The sequence below is a fragment of the Aedes aegypti genome, chromosome 1 (assembly GCF_002204515.2).
Source record: "Aedes aegypti strain LVP_AGWG chromosome 1, AaegL5.0 Primary Assembly, whole genome shotgun sequence".
Taxonomy (NCBI): domain Eukaryota; kingdom Metazoa; phylum Arthropoda; class Insecta; order Diptera; family Culicidae; genus Aedes; species Aedes aegypti.
In genome coordinates this window covers 267,729,914-267,749,201 of record NC_035107.1, presented here as the reverse complement: position 1 = coordinate 267,749,201, position 19,288 = coordinate 267,729,914, and the positions used below count along the sequence as shown (strand labels likewise).

The following is a 19,288-nucleotide window of genomic DNA, read 5'->3' as shown; positions in this document are numbered from 1 at the left end:
TTGGTCATTTCGCTTCGAAAAGGGAGAGTTTCCATTTCAGTGCCAGCAAATACCTAGTCCAGTGGGTCAACGCGGAGACGGTTACACATTTGTCATCCAACAGCACTTCAGTTGCAACTTTCTATAACCAATAGAGCGGTAAACCGCGATGACGAGCTAATTATCTGTTATCGATCGATAACATTGTCAATTAACGGCCGAGTGATTGAATGGGTTGGAAAAGCGCATGGTCTATGCACAGTGGGAAAATAAGGATCTAAAACGGCAACAATCAAGCGGCTGATTTCCTACACACTTAAATTATTTTACGGATTCCTGTGAAATCGCAACAGCTGAACAGTTCGGTGAAATAAATTAACGGAGTACGGTAAATTTTTACAGTATTCGGTAAAAAATCACCGTAATCCGTTAAATTCCGACGAAATACGGTGTTTTATTTCACCGAACTGTTCAGCTGTTGAGATTACGGTGAAATTCACCGTAGTGTGTTTAGTGTGTACCTGTTCTACGATTGCTATTTGGTTAAATTTTAAAGAGTTCCTTTTTATTCTTGGTAGCCTAGTTAGAGTAGTACATAAATTCACTTTCATTTCTATTAATGGATTATTTTCACAAATTGGGGTTATTTTGTAATCAAAGTCAGATTTTCCCGAATAACTTAAAGCGCCCAGAGATAAGCAGCGCCCTATATACCTTGCGTAATTTATTCGATTTTGTTTGAAATACATTTATTTACATACACCAATAACGATTGACTTATGTTGAATGTTTATGCCAATGTCGAAACATGGGGATCAATCAATGTCTATTCAGGAATAGACTTGAACTTGAAACACTTTTGTAGGTTACTTTTCCTTCAAATTCTGCATTTTAATGTATAAAACCTAATCTATGTTTTCAATCAACATTCTCAAATGCAGTTCCAACTGTGATAATGTCTGTTTGACATTGGATGTGGATTGCCATGTTTTTACATAACCATCATCATCAAAGTTACCCTAAAACCGAAAATCGACATTCCATTATATTCAAGTTAAGAGTTGCTTAATATCAATCACATCAGCTGATGGCTGTTGCTCTACAACTATCAATATCACTTGCGAGCTATCAATATCACTTTGATATGACAACCAGCAGCAGTGATGTGACAGCGCACTCTAGATCATAATCACTGCAGAATGAGTGATCACGTGGTAATTATCCATGCTATTATAGTTTTTCAGTTACCAACATATAGTTTCAATCTATTTGAAGCACTGTCAAAAATATCGTATCGATAAATTGCCATTTTATTTGCTTAATTTAAGGCTAAACTTAACCCATCAGTGATATCCATAGTCTATCGCCATCAATGCACTGTGATGGAGTACACAGCATGATGTTGATGTGATAAAGATTGATCCGAATTGTATAGCAGTCGGCCTGTACAAATCAGCAAATTTTATGCGTTGATAGTGACAGCGAGCAGCTCTGACTTCAATCGACAACAGTACCGTTTTGATTCATATTACGAATACTTCTCGTTTCCATGGTAGCTCTAGATCTTCATTGATTTTCGACGAATTCCAGTCAAATCGAATCAGGTGAATACAATTTAATCGTTAATAGAATTTGATTCATTACTCATCAGACTAATGAAATAATCAACTAACTATTTCAATAGTTTAAATATTGATAAACAATCACATTACTATTGAAAAAAGACAACTTAAAAAAATTATACTGGTTTAGATAAATTTAGACCATTTGCAACATTGTTTGTTGAAGCACTTAAAAAAAATGCTTTTTTCATCAAGAGATAGTTGATCAAAGTCGTGGGAAAGAGAGGGTGAAGGCCTCAAAAATGTATAACTCATCAAATGGCATATTAAATAATTCATTCTGTGTGATTTCTCCCCGTTGTCGTGCCTTACAAAAACTCTCGAATAATGGGTAAACTCCGGACAGATCATGAAAACCATAGATAGGAAAATAAATAATCCATTGAAATAGAGAGAGGCGTTTAATACAGTTGGGAGTTATACATTTTCATGGATACCGTTTTGTCTCAAATTCCGAACAGACTCATATTCCGAACACTCGGTTTTTGTATGGCGATTTGGTTGAAATGTTTCGCTGAAATATGTCACCACAAAACAAGGAAATGGCAGTCAATTGCAATTCAATTTTAACGTCTCCAATATAATTTATACCGCGGGAGTGGTGATGATTCTCTAGTTTCAGACCAGAAGAACAAGCTTAAGTAAATTTATTTTCGAAATTATTGATTTGAATACGGTTTATTCGTGCTATTCGGAATTTGAATCAAGGTGTTCGGAATATGAGACAGAATGAACACAGTGTTCGGCATTTGAATCAAAATGTTGTTCCATACTTTAACGTAAAAACAAAACTAAAACTAATTAAATTAACATTACTATCGTTGGCCTTAAGTGTTCGGAATATGAGTCAAAACGGTATCAATGAAAAATACATATTAAAACGAGCCTCGGAAATGAGAACTTTTTAACGGCAACAATTGAAACATTTCGTTTGAAATGTTTCCCATACAAAGCAGAGTGTCCGGAATTTCAAGCTGTTCGTATTATGAATCAATACGGTACTTGCTTTAAAAATATGTCTAACAAAATGTCTAAAGCTAAAACAGAAATACTGTTTTGTTTCAAATTCCGAACATGACTCATATTCCCAACATTCAACTTCAAACAGTAATTGTTTAGATTGTCCGACAGTTCTCCAAAAACCATTTCACCGAAAGTTTTTACCATTTTTTCAGCTATAGGTGTAATAGACTGAATTCAACAAGTTTGATAATTGCTTCAAATGAATAATTTGAATCGAAGAATGACGGACGAGATATTTGAATTGGAAATCGATGACAGTTTTTATTTGCTGGCCTGCAGGTTTAGAAAGTAGCTGTGATGTTAAATTCACCAAAATGGTTTTGGTGAGTGAATTTGACGGATAGCGCCGACGATTTTTGTCGCATAGGATTCATCGAATGTAGCACGGTTGTTGCACCATGGCCAGATTCATTTCCCGAGCGCGTGAACGGAAAGAAATAACAATTGTGATTGAAAACAAATCTGTAGGGAAAAATCAACTGATGATCATTGTCGTTCTACTATTATCACACGTTGCGTGAAATAATATAGCAAATAATATTATTTATAAAAACAGAATGCTTTTAGAAGTGCGCAGCAACGGTAAATTGGTCTGATATATTCTGCGCAGTTCATAATTATTTTTCACACGCTCTCTTATAATTGTTTTTATTCCACTTCGATACCGTCGATCCGCCCCTAAACCGGAAGCGTACAAATCACTCAGCTCGCCGCAATTTGTAATTATGTATCGATCATTGCTCATCATTCACATATATACGTGACGTATATATGCTATATATTACAAATATGTTAAAATATTAGTAGTGGTGCTAGAGGACTTTTTGAAAATCCACTGAGATTCTTTCAGAAACCCTTCTGAAATTATTATATGTAGTTATTTATCGGATCGCTCTATGAATCTTCTAATAACCTCCTTGAGACTTCCTATTGGATTTACCGGAAAACCCTCTTGGGTTTTTTCATATCCCTCCAGGATTCTTCCGTAAAATTTCCCTAGAAATCGGCTGAAAATGATTTTATGATTGCTTTCCAGTGGAATAAAATCTATTTCAAAAATTTCTCCTGGAAATCCATCCGAAATCATTATTTAAACCCTTCTGATATTTTCCCCAAAATCCCCGTGAAACTCTTTGAAACTTCTTCGAATATCCCTCTGAGATTCTTTCACAAAAATGTTTTAGATTATACCTATTCATCTTGAATACTCTCGGAAAGACGCCTGAGACTGTAATAAAAAAATCTATTCTTTCACTTCACTTTCTTCCGTGCAAATTGTTGGGTTTCTTTCGAAAATTCCTCTGGGATTATTTTGTGGATTTTTTTTTAATATTTATTTGTGGAAATCCCGACGAAAATCTTCAGCAAATTTCTTGAAAATGTTCAGCCGAAAATTTTTCTAAAATTCCTGGAAATCCTCCTAGCACACTTCAAGAAATCCTTCTTATATTCTTACAGATTTATTGTTATTGATTTTTAATTGATTTATTGTTTCTGCTTGAGATAATTTTGAATATCCGGAATGTTTCCGGAAATTACTTCGTGATTCTTTAAATTTTTTTTCTAAGATTCTTTGTAAAAAAAAACTCTGTGATTCTTCTGGAAATTCATCAGGAAGTGTTTTTGATTTTTTTTCGTGATTTATATGTGGTTTTCCTTGGAAATTTTCTAAAATCCTTAGTGGAATCTTCTGAAAATCCCTCTTGAGTTCAAATGAAAATCCTTCAAAAAAAAAAAAAAAAAAAACTACCGGACAGCCCTTGAGACTCTAAAAAATTCCTATGAGATTCTTTGATTACTGATTTCTTCTTCTGAGAATCTTCTGAAAGCTACTTTTAAATTGTTCCGGAAATTCCATTTGAAACTATTCCGGTAATCTTTCTGGAGTTATTCTGGACATCAGAATAATTCTGGAAAATATTAATGAAATTTTCTGGATGAATTTAATTTTAATCTTTCAGGGATTGTTACGGAATAACTTCTGTGATTCTTTTGGATATCACTGTAAAAACATTCAAAATCTATTTGGAATTCTCATGGGATTGTTTCAGATATTTACGAAAATCTTTAGAAATTTATAAATCTACCTGATAATATTTTAGTGATTTCTCTGTGGTTCTTCTGCAAATCGACCTGGGATTCTTCCAGAAATCCTTCTTTAATCCCAGAGCAATTTACAGAAGAATTTTCAGATGGATATTTTTAAGAATCCTAGATATTTTTCCCGAAGAATCTCAATGCAATTTCTGGAAAAATACCAACGATTTACGGTTGAATCTTACGAAAACTTCAGGTAGAATTCATGAATGCTTGAATGATATCCGAAAGAATTCCAGTCGTATTTCCGAATGAATCTCAGCAGAATTTCTTGAAAAATTCCAGCAAAATTTGTGGAAGATTCTTCAAAAGATATTTTGAAGCCCTTTAGCAGGTTAACTGTAAGAAATCTGGGGGTATTTCAGAAGAATTTCCGAAAGAATCCTAGGGAGATACTCGAAAGAATAATCACAGAGTTTTCTTGAATAATTCAGGATGCTCCTGGATCCTAAAGGTAATTCAGGAAGAATTTCTGCAGGAATCCTAAAAAATCTAGTAGGAAGAATTTGAAGGATCCTCAGAAAGATTTCGAGAGAATCACAGAAGGTATTCCGAAAAAATCCTAGAAAGATATCCGGAAAAATTCTTACAGGATTTTTGGAAGAGCCCCAGAAGTATTTCAAGGATATTGACGTAAAAACTTCAGTGGCATTTTTAGAATAATTTCAGAAAGATTTTCGGAAGCACCCTCAAAAGTATTTTAAAAGGATTTCCGAAAGCATCTCAGGTGATTTCCGGAAGAATACTAGAGGCATTCTCATAAGAATCCCAGAAGTATTTCCGGAAAAGACCCAAGTGACCATAGAGCTGTATATAGTTGCATTAATATCACTTTATATGCGTGCAAAGAAATGGCACTATTATCACAAGGTCGCACATGCTTCTTGGCTTTGCGGACGATATAGACCTGATTGGAATCGATCGCAGGTCAGTGGAAGAGGCCTTCGTGCCTCTGAAGAGGGAGACAGCGAGGATAGGCCTGACCATCAATTCTACCAAGACGAAGTACATGGTTGCAGGTAGAGATAGAGTCAGGCATGGTGGTGTAAGTGCTGAGGCAGTGTTTGATGGGGATGTGTTTGAAGTTGTTGAAGAATTTGTTTACCTTGGAACACTTGTGACATGTGACAACGACGTTTCCCGCGAAGTGAAAAGACGTGTTGCGGCTGCGAATAGGGCCTTTTACGGACTACGTAACCAGCTTAGGTCCCGCAGCTTGCAAAACCGAAACAAAATTCGCCCTGTATAAAACATTGATTCTTTCGGTGGCTCTCTACGGGCACGAAGCGTGGACGTTGAAAGAGTCAGACCGGAAAGCTCTCGGTGTTTTCGAGCGTAAAGTGCTGCGGACAATACTCGGTGGGAAACTCGAAAATGGTGTGTGGCGCAGACGCATGAATCACGAGTTGTATCAAGTGTACAAAGATGCGAATATTATCAATCGTGTAAAATACGGCAGACTTCAGTGGGCTGGTCACTTTGTGCGAATGTCGGAAGAAAGAATTGCGAAAATAATATTCAGCAGGGAACCAGGTAGAGGTCGGCGGCTTCGGAGAAGACCACGAATACGCTGGCTGTACGCAGTGGAAGAGGTCCTGGCGACCCTAAACGTTCGGGGCAACTGGAGAAGTTTCGCCCAAGACCGACGAAGATGGAGCTCTACAATACGCCCGGCAATGGCGTGATGCTACGCTGTAGCCATCAAGGTATCAAGGTAGGTATGCAACTATACATAAAATGCAGTATTACTATATGTCTCATTGAAGTAGTATTAAAGCGGAAAAGGGCGCCACTACAGTTTCAATGCGGCTACATTTACCCAAGTAACCACAAGCATTAAAGCATTACCGTAGTTTAACTGTAATTCAGCAAGTGCATAGCATCATGGTTTTTTCAGCAATTTGCGTGCAATAATACTCTAATTCCACATTGTGATAGCAATGAAGCATTTTTTATTGTTGCAATAACACGTGTATTAATGGGTGATATGCGATCTCCAATCAATGCTTCATTGCATCACCTTACTCAATGCTTCATGGCAACAAATACAGTGACCTTAATGCTATTTTTACTTCTTCCTTAACCTTTGAGTTGGGGCCATGACGGTATCTGGGTTCAATTTCGTGTCGGTCCAGGATCTATGGGCATTTTGTAAATATGTATTCACCAATTGAAATTCGAATGGATCTGTTAAAAGTAGATATAATTTTAAAATTTATAACCCTAATGAAAATTTCTCCAAGTTTGGAATTTTTTTTTGGATGAATCCCAAAGCGATATCTGGAAGGACTATGTGATTTCCAGAAGAACTTAGAGAAAAATCAGAAATAATCTCAAGATTCCAGAACAATCCCAAAGAGGTTTAGAAGGATTCATGAGTGATAAGAAAGAATCCCAGCGGGAAACTGCCAAACAATGCTGGAGTATATAATTCAAGCTAAGTAACAATAATTATTACTGGTCGAATGATATATCTCTGTGAAAGACAAAAAACATTTCGAAAGAACAGCCTATCATTAGGTATAGTATAATTTTAAAGAATACCCTATTATTCTAAGAAGGCAAAACTCAGCCAAACGCCAAAACGGCCAAACGTCCATAAACCTAACATACCGCTTGTAATGGAACTGCCGTGCTCGCTTTTCCTATCAGGGCATCACAAGAACGATTTTTAGCTTGTTGAGTATGATGCATGAGGCATACCATTTGACACGTTGAACACTTCTTGGCAGCAGGATCATTAATTCCTCTACCAGCAGCTTCATTTTCCACAAAAATATATTCGATATACAATATCAGGTAATAAGGAGTATCTCTGGAAAAATCATACAAATCGGTTGATTTGTCACCGAGAAATCTCAAAACTACAATATGATGATTTTAGAAGTTTTTATCTTATTACGGCCGGAGTGGTATCAAAGATAAAACCACGTTGCTCAAAAACGTTTGCACCGATTTGTTTCATTTATTCACAATAAACTCTCATCAAAGTAATATAGTTTTGAAAAGCCTTCCAAAAATAAATAATTGCAAACAAAATCGATGAAATTTATTCAAATATGACATATTCATGTAAAAAAGGTACATTTGCTTGCAACACGTAACATTTTGTTTAGTTTTGAAGAGTTCCAGTTATGCCTTTACTAATTTCTTTATATTACCTTTAAAATTATTATTCCGGATATTTTTGAGAATGTCTGCTGAACTCACTTCTCAAATTTCTTTAGAAAGTCCTTCAAAAATTCTTCGTGAAATTTCTCAATGAATTGTTTGAATTCCTGGATAACATCTAACAGCTTTTTGTGAAATAATTTCTTGCAAAAGCATTGGACTGCATCGCTGAAGAAATTTGTTTAGGAGTAATCGAAGGAATTACTGAAATATTTGCTGTACTATTTAATGATGTAACATTTTTTATTGAAAATACCTGAAGGTCGTAGACACAAAAGTAAATTTGGACAAATTGAGATGTAAAATTGTGAAAAATAATAGAATCGTTCAGGTGGGCTTCAATCCCACGACTCCCAATACGCTAGACTGGGCGCATTAACCAACTACGCCACAGAACGGTTAATGATTCTGCAGCGTAATAGGCCAACCTGAAACCAAAGTCCGTCACGACCCCATTTTCTCCTTTACAACCCTACATCTACATGGGGACCCAGCTAGCCGTAGCGGTAAACGCGCAGCTATTCAGCATGACCATGATTGAGGGTCGTGGGTTCGAATCCCGCTGGTCGAGGTTTTTTTTTCGTAAAGGAAATTTTCTCGATTCCCAGGGCATAGAGTATCATCGGGGCCCAGATAGCCGTAGCGGTAAACGCGCAGCTATTCAGCAAGACCAAGCTGAGGGTCGTGGGTTCAAATCCCACCGGTCGAGGATCTTTTCGGGTTGGAAATTTTCTCGACTTCCCAGGGCATAGAGTATCGTCGTACCTGCCACACGATATACACATGCAAAAAAATGGTCATTGGCATAGTAAGCTCTCAGTTAATAACTGTGGAAGTGCTCATATAAGAACACTAAGCTGAGAAGCAGGCTCTGTCCCAGTGGGGACGTAACGCCAGAAAGAAGAAGAAGAAGAAGAGTATCATCGTACCTGCCACACGATATACACATGCAAAAATGGTCAATCGGCAAAGAAAGCTCTCAGTTAATAACTGTGGAATCTGAGAAGCAGGCTTTGTCCCAGTTGGGACGTAACGTCAGAAAGAAGAAGAAGATCTCCTTCGGCTCTCTGAGATGCCCAATTCGACTCTCCTAAGCGTGCCTACGAACAATAGTGTGTCACAAACATTGCTACGCTAAAAATAAAATCTCTTACCGCAAAAAAGTAAAAAAAAAAAGATTTCAAAGACCATTTTAGTTAAAATAAAGACTATAGAAATCTTCTTTTGAAATGAAATACTTGCCTTAAAATTGTGACCAAGTCTCTTAAAAGATATCTGATGCCAGCTTTGTACATTAGAAAAGCATTACATATTTGGACAACCACAACTATATACCGTAATCCGGGGTAACATTGATCTTTTTTTTTAGTTTTTCTTAAATTTTTCATTTCACAATACAAATGTTACAAGTTTCATATTTTTAAAACAAGTACTGGCACCCACCGCTCCTAACTATGTACTTTATTTTGTTTTTCGAAAGATTCAAACATGTTTAAATAAATGTTTTAAGTGATTTTTTGATTCAGCTGATATGGGGTAACATTGATCACCCAAGTAAACAACGTTCGCTAATATTGGAAATGTCGTTCCTTACTAAAGTCAGGGCCCCTGAAGCCGAATATGAAGACCAAACTCTTACAAGTCATTTACTTTTTGAGTTATTTCAAAATTTAAAACACCTTGAACCGCGGAATACGCCTAAAAGTAGGCAATTTCCTCAGGAAATTCTACATTCGTAATAGTAATTAGTTAATGTTGCCTAATTGAATAAACTTATGAAAGATTTGACAACGGAATCGTTTCAGGCGTTGCCATTTTTAGTAAGAACCGCATTTTCCTTGATCACATGGTCTGCAGAACTCATGTGAGACATGAATTTTCGGTAGTGTCAGTGAAAATGATAGAAATCATTGTTTCAAAAAGTTGACAAATTTGCGCATGAACTAAACGAAATTTTGGCAAAAACCTTAATTATCATTAGCTTATGAATATACGAAAGGGAGGTACCATTAATGGATCGAAAATGTTTCATCAATAAATCTTTATTTGAACGTTTAACAAGATGAGTCATCCCGATCAATGTTACCCCGCTGATCAATGTTACCCCGGATTACGGTACACAAAAAAAAAACATAAACAATAGATTTTAAGAGAAAAAAAAGGACTAGGAACTGTTCCATCTTATTAATCAGATTATTCAACAGCAGGAGAAAAATATTTAATTAGTCTCAGTCACTTACAACTGTTTTATTTCCCGAAAAATAGCATTTTTTGGGGAAAATGGGACCAAATGGGTTATTGTATTCCCGTGATGATTCTGTGTCAAGAAAGGATTACTCAAGTAACCACTAGCCCACTAATACGCATTTTTTGATATTAGCCGTATAATAGGGCATGTGAGCTGCACTACTGCATTATATTAGCACGCAGGACGAATTAAAGTGCTAGTTGATTACTTGGGTATATGGATTGGCACAATCAGTTTTATATACTCTTAGATATAAAAAGACTACTCCTTTTGAAAAAAAATGATTTTCGAATCATTGACATATTATTAAGTATGTCCCATCCAATTATCAAGATTATTCTTCACCAGGTAAAATATATTTAGTAAGTCGCAAACACTCACAACTGTTCTTTATTTCACATGAAACTATAACCATTCGAGTGATAAACGTTTTTTCATGGAATACAGAGGTTTTTGAGAATTGCATTCATCCGCATGATAGGTGCCATATTTTCCCACTGTGTGACTGACTGGATGACGATGATCAGAAGCAAGAAAAGTCGAATCGTGGAATGTCGCGAAGCAAGTTTCGTCACCAGTTAAGGGTACGCAGAAAAGGAACTTGTTGAGGATATCTGGAGCAAATGCGCGCAGGTTCGATCATCCCAGTTGACATGTTGATGGGTCTCTTGATAAGGAAATGAGAAAAGCGTGTTGGAAAAGTGTCCTCGGGCGACGACAGCATCATTCAGCTCTCTAGAGGACTGACTGTGAAAGTGAAACTCTCCTGCGTATTTAGATTTTGATATGTTTATGATCGTGACAGTGACTGGGTCAATGACGCGACGCCTTTGAATACGGTGACGACGATTTTTGCAAAAGTCGAGCACCCACGCCCAAAGTTGCAACATTCACTTTCATTCGCGTGCGTGTCTTATCTTAACTTTTGATGATAGGTAAGTTGAGCGCATTCCACGTAACAGCTATTACAATAATTGCTGTAATGGGATCTGTTTTGCTTTTTCGTTGTACGAGTCATAAAATTGGTAATTAGTGTTTGAATTATGATTATCGTTGACGTGAGAATCTCATCCCCATCCGACCTCGATGGCTGAAGACAGCAGAGACAGCTTGGTTTGCGTGGCTTTGTTTTTCTTTCACTGTTGCTGAAAATACAAACTAGGGATCATGGGGATGTTGATGCCACTCGTGAAATATTTTTTTTTCTATCTTCATTAACGAGATTTTTAGCCCTGGGCTAGTTCATCTCGGGACCAACGGCTTTACTTTCCTTCCGAAGGAAGTCGTCACTGAAATTTTTAGTGACTATCTCGGGGATGGGATTCGATCCCAGATCGTCGGCGTGAGAGGCGTGTGTTCTAACCACTACACCAGGTCCGTCCCCTCGGGAAATATGTAGGTATTCAATTATTGAGCGATTTTAAAATCCAGGAAAAGATCTCGATATGTATTAACCTTAACAGTTCTAAGTGCCGACATCGAAGTTTCGAAATTCTGTAACTTTGTCATCGGTTTATTTATTCTGATGAAATTTTCAGGCAAATCACAAATGAGTTATATTAATGATGCATGCAAAAAATATAATGTAAACTTGATCTACTTGACATAATGTATTGCCTGTTTCAGTTTCGGGATGATTCCACACAAATACAAAAATGGTAACTTTTCAAAGAAAATTCTTAGGTGAACTTCTGTGGAATTAAAGCCGTCATACGACAAAGGCAGTAAAGTTTTGAAAATTGTCCACCATTTGGATCCCTATCGGAACCTGTTAACGAGTGTCCAGAAATGGTCGGAACCACTCCATATTTCATGACTATGTTCTCAAAATGACCACAATAGTGGCCAAACTGAAACATGTGGTATATTCTACAAAATAGATCAATGTTCCCTTGATTTTTTTGATTTTTTGGATGGGATTTCTTGCATTCTTCCCATAATTTCCATTTTGAAATTCACCAGGTACCCCAACAAATTCTAATCTAAATCCAAAACCATCACCGATTTCAAAATTTGTAATGCATTAATCAAAAATATAACTCATTTGTGATTTTTCCTGCTAGAGAATTGCTAGAGAATTTAGAGGTCGGCTTTTGTTTTTTATCCATGTTCACTAGAGTGTGGCTTTTTTTCGAAAGTTCTCAAAACCACTAATTTGTATGCTCTTCTGAATTCAAATCGCATCAGAAGAGAAAGCTGCAAGCAGCAAGCAACTTGCGAATATGACCTTCAGTAAAGTCTACATAACTTTGTTATTTTATAATCAACTTTGTTAGCTTTAAGCAACATTCTCTACAAAATAAATATAAATGAAAATATGTTTGTAGAGCATCAAATTTGTCAAATATTGATAAAAAAAAGTTTTTTTATGTTTTCCTTGTTTCACTAAACAATTTATGACTTTTAGAATACTCAATCGATTCCAAATAGTTATATATGCTCTCAAAGATATTTTTTGTTTTTCAAAAGTGTGAATAACACATGTAGGTAAACAACATTTTGGCATAGTTATTTATGATTATGATATAATCTGCCATTTATTGTAGCATGGTATCCACCGGTAGCAATAATCTGATCTAACAAACCAATTTGATCAAGATTGTATCACTATTTGTATTCAATCATACTCCTGTTTGAAGGGCCAAAACGAATGGCGGTCCCATAAGCACTTACGCGAAACCCGCAAGGGAAAATGAATCTCCATCCAGAAGTAATTCACACAAACAGTTGTACAATCAAGCCTTTGCTTGCCAGAAAGACCCAATAGATGAGAAGAAGAGCCCGCACTTTCTCCACGAAATATTAGCGATAAAAAGTTGATAGTTACACTGTTCCTATCCATCCTGCTTCAATCGGGTGCCCTGGTGGTCCCACTCATCCCAAAATGCATATAATTTTAGAAATATAATCAAATAGTATCATTCATCACGAAAAGATGTCACCGGTTTTCCATTTTGTATTTTTCAGTCGTCAAAACGATGTCGTCGAACTGTATCGCCATTATCTATAAAGTATCTTTTGAACGGGTTACTACGAAAAAAATCCACGCGACGTAAATTAACACTTTGCCATTAATGTGAGCTTCTAGAACATTTGCACTCTGCTTTTAAAACTTCCTTTCTTTCTTTTCGAAAAACCACTCAAAAATGTACCCAACGCAAAATGAGCGCAAATCGAAAAAAACACCCGTGCACTGAAATCACTCCCTAATAAAATGCGCGCAAACCGAGAGAAAATAAAACACTTCAACGTCGCGTGAACGAACTCATCACATTTTGACATAGTTATTAAACACAAACTGCCCAAGAACATGATTTTTTAACGAAAAATACCAAAATTTTTCCGAGTAGACGATAAAACGAAAGCTGAAACTAGTTCTACTCATTTGAAAAACCTTTCAATAAGTCTTAACAACATTTTTTTTAATATGTTTTAAGACAAAAATATTTTTGCACTTGTAAAAATTATACCTACACACTAGGAGAAAAGCACTAATTTTCGACCCACAAGAAATCTGTGCCAATTTTCGGATTTTCATACAAAGTAGACCAAAAACGTATAAATGGGTCGAAAATTAGTGCTGGGTCGAAAATTGGTGCTTTTCCCCTATTCAACTCGTAGTTATCACAAGATTCTTTATAAATTTCAGTAAAATAGTAAAAATGTAATTGCCGGCAAAATTTTCAAATTTGTTCTAAACTTTCTAGTTGTTGACAAGTTAACGGGTTACTCTTCCGAGAAAGAAGGTCCGTAGAGTTCTTTTTAATCAGCGAGAAAGTTTCACTGAAACTAGATTTATACCAAAAGTAATCTTTGGGGTTCACTGCTTAAGTACAATCCGAACTTCGAATTGGGTGCTTGGGAACAGTCGACACCTCAGGGTCAGGACCTTGATTTCGTAGATAGGGGAAGACGGGGTAAGAGCGCCCGCCGGGGTAAGACGGACCACCTTCAGTTTGGCATGAAAATGGCAATTTTCTTAAAAGTTCACCAAGCACTTTCCATTAACACAAGATTTTTTACTTTACGGAGCATTTAGTGTGATATTTACATCAAATTTTTCATAACAAATGTCAAAAACAAAGTTTCTGCTCGCCGATATTGAATTTGATCTAAATTTAACAGATACTCACTTAAGATTTTGGAAGGGATTTTTTTTGGAAAAACATATAAAATTACCCGTCCATGCTTTAACAGAAATGTAAAATATGCTTCGGAGAAGTGAAATATGAATTGTAAATATTAAGCTTTGAAATAAGGCCATATTTGTGAAAATTGCGCAAGCGGGGCGAGATATGTACTTAAATGGTGAAGCACTACAATAGCTATTGAACGACGTGTAATGATGGACACATAGATTTCGGCACTTTTTGAATGAGTTCATTTCGAAAATTTTCTGAAACTCTAACACCAAATCGCTATTTTTTTTTCTGGAATTAGCTGAAAAGCAGCTGAAAATAATCCAGACGTGCTTGCCAGAAAAAAATCAAAGTGGAGCGCAATCATCCCTATTAGGTAGTTTTGCTTTTGCAAAATTAAAAATTCTAGAATATTCTAGCAAATCTAGCACGTTTAGGTTGGAGAAAAGAAGATGCCTGAAAATTCTCGATATTTCGCTGAATTATTAGTGCTCTATGTTTTGAGCAGACTATGGACATGCCATATATCAACTGCAGCGATTCGCAGTAGACAGGATGTCCCGGGCCCGATCCATCTGACAGGTCAATCGGGCCCTCTGCCATCATAGAATATGGTATCTCCATCCATGTCGATAGCCTGGTTTCGAGTAACGGCTGCCCCCATCAAACGGTAGTTGTAATGTTCTACCGCTTGAAAAAACTCTTGTAGTGTTCTAAAATGTATGTTATAGCGCTCAATGGAACATTTCGGTGAAATATTTCAGAGCGTGACTGACAGACACACAGCTCTGGGATTTTATAAATATACTTCATATGATAGGCATGATTCATGCATTTAACATTACTATTGGCATTAACGTTCAACACTCCGCCATCGTAATCATCGTCATCATCGAAACTTCAAAAGCAGTTTTGTGTTAACTGTGTTTCTGTTGGAGAATAGAATGCAGTGAACACATTTTCATATAATTTTCTTCATTTTGAACGAAAAAACTGCTTTTGAAAATTCTGTTTTAGCTTGTTGATAACAATAATGTTCCGGTCAAGTAATGTCTTTTAAGAGTTTTATAGGCATTAAAATTTAAAGGAGAAATCAAGGGCTTGCAGGGAACTACAGAGGTCCCAAACTTATTTCCAACGCATGGAACCTGTATAGATTTCATTCCACTTCTGTAATAATCTTGGTTCTGTCTTCTATGATAGAAGAATACGTTAAGGTAAAGGTAAGGTAAGGTAAGGTAAAGGTAAGGTAAAGGTAAGGTAAAGGTAAGGTAAAGGTAAGGTAAAGGTAAGGTAAAGGTAAGGTAAAGGTAAGGTAAAGGTAAGGTAAAGGTAAGGTAAAGGTAAGGTAAAGGTAAGGTAAAGGTAAGGTAAAGGTAAGGTAAAGGTAAGGTAAAGGTAAGGTAAAGGTAAGGTAAAGGTAAGGTAAAGGTAAGGTAAAGGTAAGGTAAAGGTAAGGTAGAGGTAAGGTAATGGTAAGGTAAAGGTAAGGTAAAGGTAAGGTAAAGGTAAGGTAAAGGTAAGGTAAAGGTAAGGTAAGGTAAGGTAAGGTAAAGGTAAGGTAAAGGTAAGGTAAAGGTAAGGTAAAGGTAAGGTAAAGGTAAGGTAAAGGTAAGGTAAAGGTAAGGTAAAGGTAAGGTAAAGGTAAGGTAAAGGTAAGGTAAAGGTAAGGTAAAGGTAAGGTAAAGGTAAGGTAAAGGTAAGGTAAAGGTAAGGTAAAGGTAAGGTAAAGGTAAGGTAAGGTAAGGTAAGGTAAAGGTAAGGTAAAGGTAAGGTAAAGGTAAGGTAAAGGTAAGGTAAAGGTAAGGTAAAGGTAAGGTAAAGGTAAGGTAAAGGTAAGGTAAAGGTAAGGTAAAGGTAAGGTAAAGGTAAGGTAAAGGTAAGGTAAAGGTAAGGTAAAGGTAAGGTAAAGGTAAGGTAAAGGTAAGGTAAAGGTAAGGTAAAGGTAAGGTAAAGGTAAGGTAAAGGTAAGGTAAAGGTAAGGTAAAGGTAAGGTAAAGGTAAGGTAAAGGTAAGGTAAAGGTAAGGTAAAGGTAAGGTAAAGGTAAGGTAAAGGTAAGGTAAGGTAAAGGTAAGGTAAAGGTAAGGTAAAGGTAAGGTAAAGGTAAGGTAAAGGTAAGGTAAAGGTAAGGTAAAGGTAAGGTAAAGGTAAGGTAAAGGTAAGGTAAAGGTAAGGTAAAGGTAAGGTAAAGGTAAGGTAAAGGTAAGGTAAAGGTAAGGTAAAGGTAAGGTAAAGGTAAGGTAAAGGTAAGGTAAAGGTAAGGTAAAGGTAAGGTAAAGGTAAGGTAAAGGTAAGGTAAAGGTAAGGTAAAGGTAAGGTAAAGGTAAGGTAAGGTAAAGGTAAGGTAAGGAAAAGTTTTATTTTTGGTGCTAATGCTATATTAACCAGTGGCATTTCAAAGCTTTCCCATTCTGCAGCAAACGAACATAAAAAGCATAAAGTTAATTGAATTCGCGACTGCATCAGCGCAAGCATTAAAAGTCGTACACCATCCTGCGGTGTACCTCGAGCAAATCACCTCTTATTCCCCCCCGTACACTTCCAACCACAAAAACCTCCGTCTCATAATCAAGAGCAAAACGTCTGAAAGAAAGTACATTTGATACCTTCAGCTTCTGAAGCCGCAAACGCATCCACACACCAGAGAATCAATCCATCCGTGATCCACGAGGCCTGCTGCAGTTGCACAAACTGCACTTGCATCGTGTATTTGCACCAGGTTGCAACTAGTGCCCATATCTCCTCTCTCTCTCCTGCCGGGGTCCAGACTACGGTCGGCAAGTGTGTACTTTAATAAAATATAATCGCGTGCCGTGCAACGGTTCTTCTCATTCCTCGTTGGCCAGGAGTAGCTGTAAAACTAAACTGATAGCCGGATACTTGGCAGTTGGTTGTCAACGGTCGGACGGTTGTGGTGCCTCTTTCGAGATACGGATCGGTGCGGTACATAAGTGTATCCCAGGTGAAGAACTCTAAGATCAAAATCGGGAACATGCGGCTGGTGACGGGAAGACGGGTTCTGTGGGCGGGAGTTATTCTGTTGAGTGGACTCGCGTCGGTTAATTGTGAGATGCGAAAGTCATGGAAAGTGAAAACTAGCGACACGGGAGACAGTTTGCCGTCCGCGGTATTGACGCCTCCGGAACCGGATGAATTCGAGCGAGTTTCGGCAAAGATGCCTAGGTTTGAACGGGAACCGGTAGCACAGGAGGCTAAAGTCGAGGAGTTTGATGCTGTGACGTTGGAAAAGAATAGTGAAGAACCGAAACGGGAAGAGTTAACCGAAACGGCGACAGAGGTTAAGGCCGCGGCAAGAAATGTTCCAGTCAAGAACAGATTGCGAAGTACATATGTGGCGAACAGGACTCCATCGGTGTACAATTCAATCAGAGAAAGTGTCAAAGCTGCTCCGTTTATAGAAGATCACGAATCCGAGATTCAGATTGATGATTTTTCCGCGGATGAAATTGACGAAGATGAGTATGATCTAGGCTTGGAGGATAATCAGGTGGAACAGAAAGACGAAAAGGGATACGAAGAAGGATACAAAATGATCGAGGACATTCTGGAAGAAGTCAAGAGTTCAGCGTCCGATCAGAAACCGGGTGAAGATAAAGAATTGCATAACGAGGAGGAAGCCTCTAAAATGGAAGAAACGAAAAACTACGATTTTGGACCGGTGCTCAATATGACAATTGACGAACCAAACAACATCGTAAACGTAAAGTTGAACGAGAAAGTGTTGAAGGATATCTTCACAGGTCAGTTAAGTTTTCCAACTTGTTCACGAGTTTTCTTAACAACGGAAATACAAAACTAATTAACTTGTGTTGAACTATTTTCAATCTCCGAATCATTCCAGGTCGTCAACGTGGTGGTGGAGGCGGTAAAAAGCTGTGGAAATACGCCATGCCCCTCTTCATTCTGCCGTTCCTGATCCAGTCGGCGATCATTCCGTTCATGCTGACGACGGTGAAACTGTTCCTGTTCAAATCGTTCATGGCCGGCAAGCTGGCCATCTTCCTGCTGCTGTTGGGGGCGTTCAAGAACTTCACCAACAAAAAGGACCGGGAGGTGTACGTGAAGGATTTGCCCGAGCGGAGGTACGAACCGTACAACGAGTGGCCTTATCCGTACCATTCGGAGGGGAAGGGTCCCGGGTGGGATCACTGAAAGTGGCGAGGAAGGGATTGGTGATGGGGCAAGGGGAGAACTCATCTGATGCGATAACAAATGATCGATCGAAATGATGATAGTTTGTAAGATATATTTATTAAAATGTTGATTGTATAAGTTAATGCGAATGCTTATTTATTTTAAATCTAAGGAAAGTCGAGAAATGTATGCCTGAAATCCTTGAATAATTTTGAATGATAAATGCATGTAATAGTACCATAAGATATTAAATGTATTCTTATGCGAACAATAAAATAAAATAATCATATCTCTAAACATTAATTTTTATCCGACGGTTTCTATCACACCAGCAGAAAACAATAAACGTACTCTATCCCCAAACAGACAGATAGATTTAAGGTGAAACAGCTTAGAATCAAAATTCAATAATGTACCAAAACTTTGAAGGCACAAACCTCGTGAAAGATGCATCAAACTAGAGTGCAATTTCTATTTAAGCTTTGTGCACTATGTATGGATTCCGACATGCATCACCTTAAATTTGCAGCCCGAGGCTAGCTTATCTCTGTATAATCACATATTTGACAGCTGTTCCCATATACTTCCCAACGAACATTTTGTCTCAATAAAAGTTGATCAAATGACTTTCAAGCGTACTTCAGCTGAATAAAGTAGTATTCAGCTACCAATAATTTTTGGGTTTCGTAATATCCAAAATCAAATGGTTCAGAATTATTTCTCAATTCATTTTTGGATTACACTGGAACTTTGTAATAAAATCGGGGGTTTGAAAATTGAATCAGTTTGTAAAACTTAGCTTCTTCTTTCAGAGTCGATTTGTAACAAAAACATCTAAAATATTTTAAGAAAT

At 37.2% G+C, this 19,288-nt stretch overlaps 1 protein-coding gene across 1 annotated transcript; it reads left to right on the top strand.

Annotated features, from left to right (window-relative positions):
* Positions 1–16,975: 16,975 nt before the first annotated feature.
* On the top strand, positions 16,976–18,927 carry LOC5568905. Its single transcript, XM_001658178.2, has 2 exons — positions 16,976–18,041; positions 18,143–18,927. Exons 1-2 carry the CDS (start codon positions 17,273–17,275, stop codon positions 18,451–18,453), a joined length of 1,080 nt encoding a protein of 359 aa, XP_001658228.2. The 5' UTR covers positions 16,976–17,272; the 3' UTR covers positions 18,454–18,927.
* Positions 18,928–19,288: the final 361 nt, after the last annotated feature.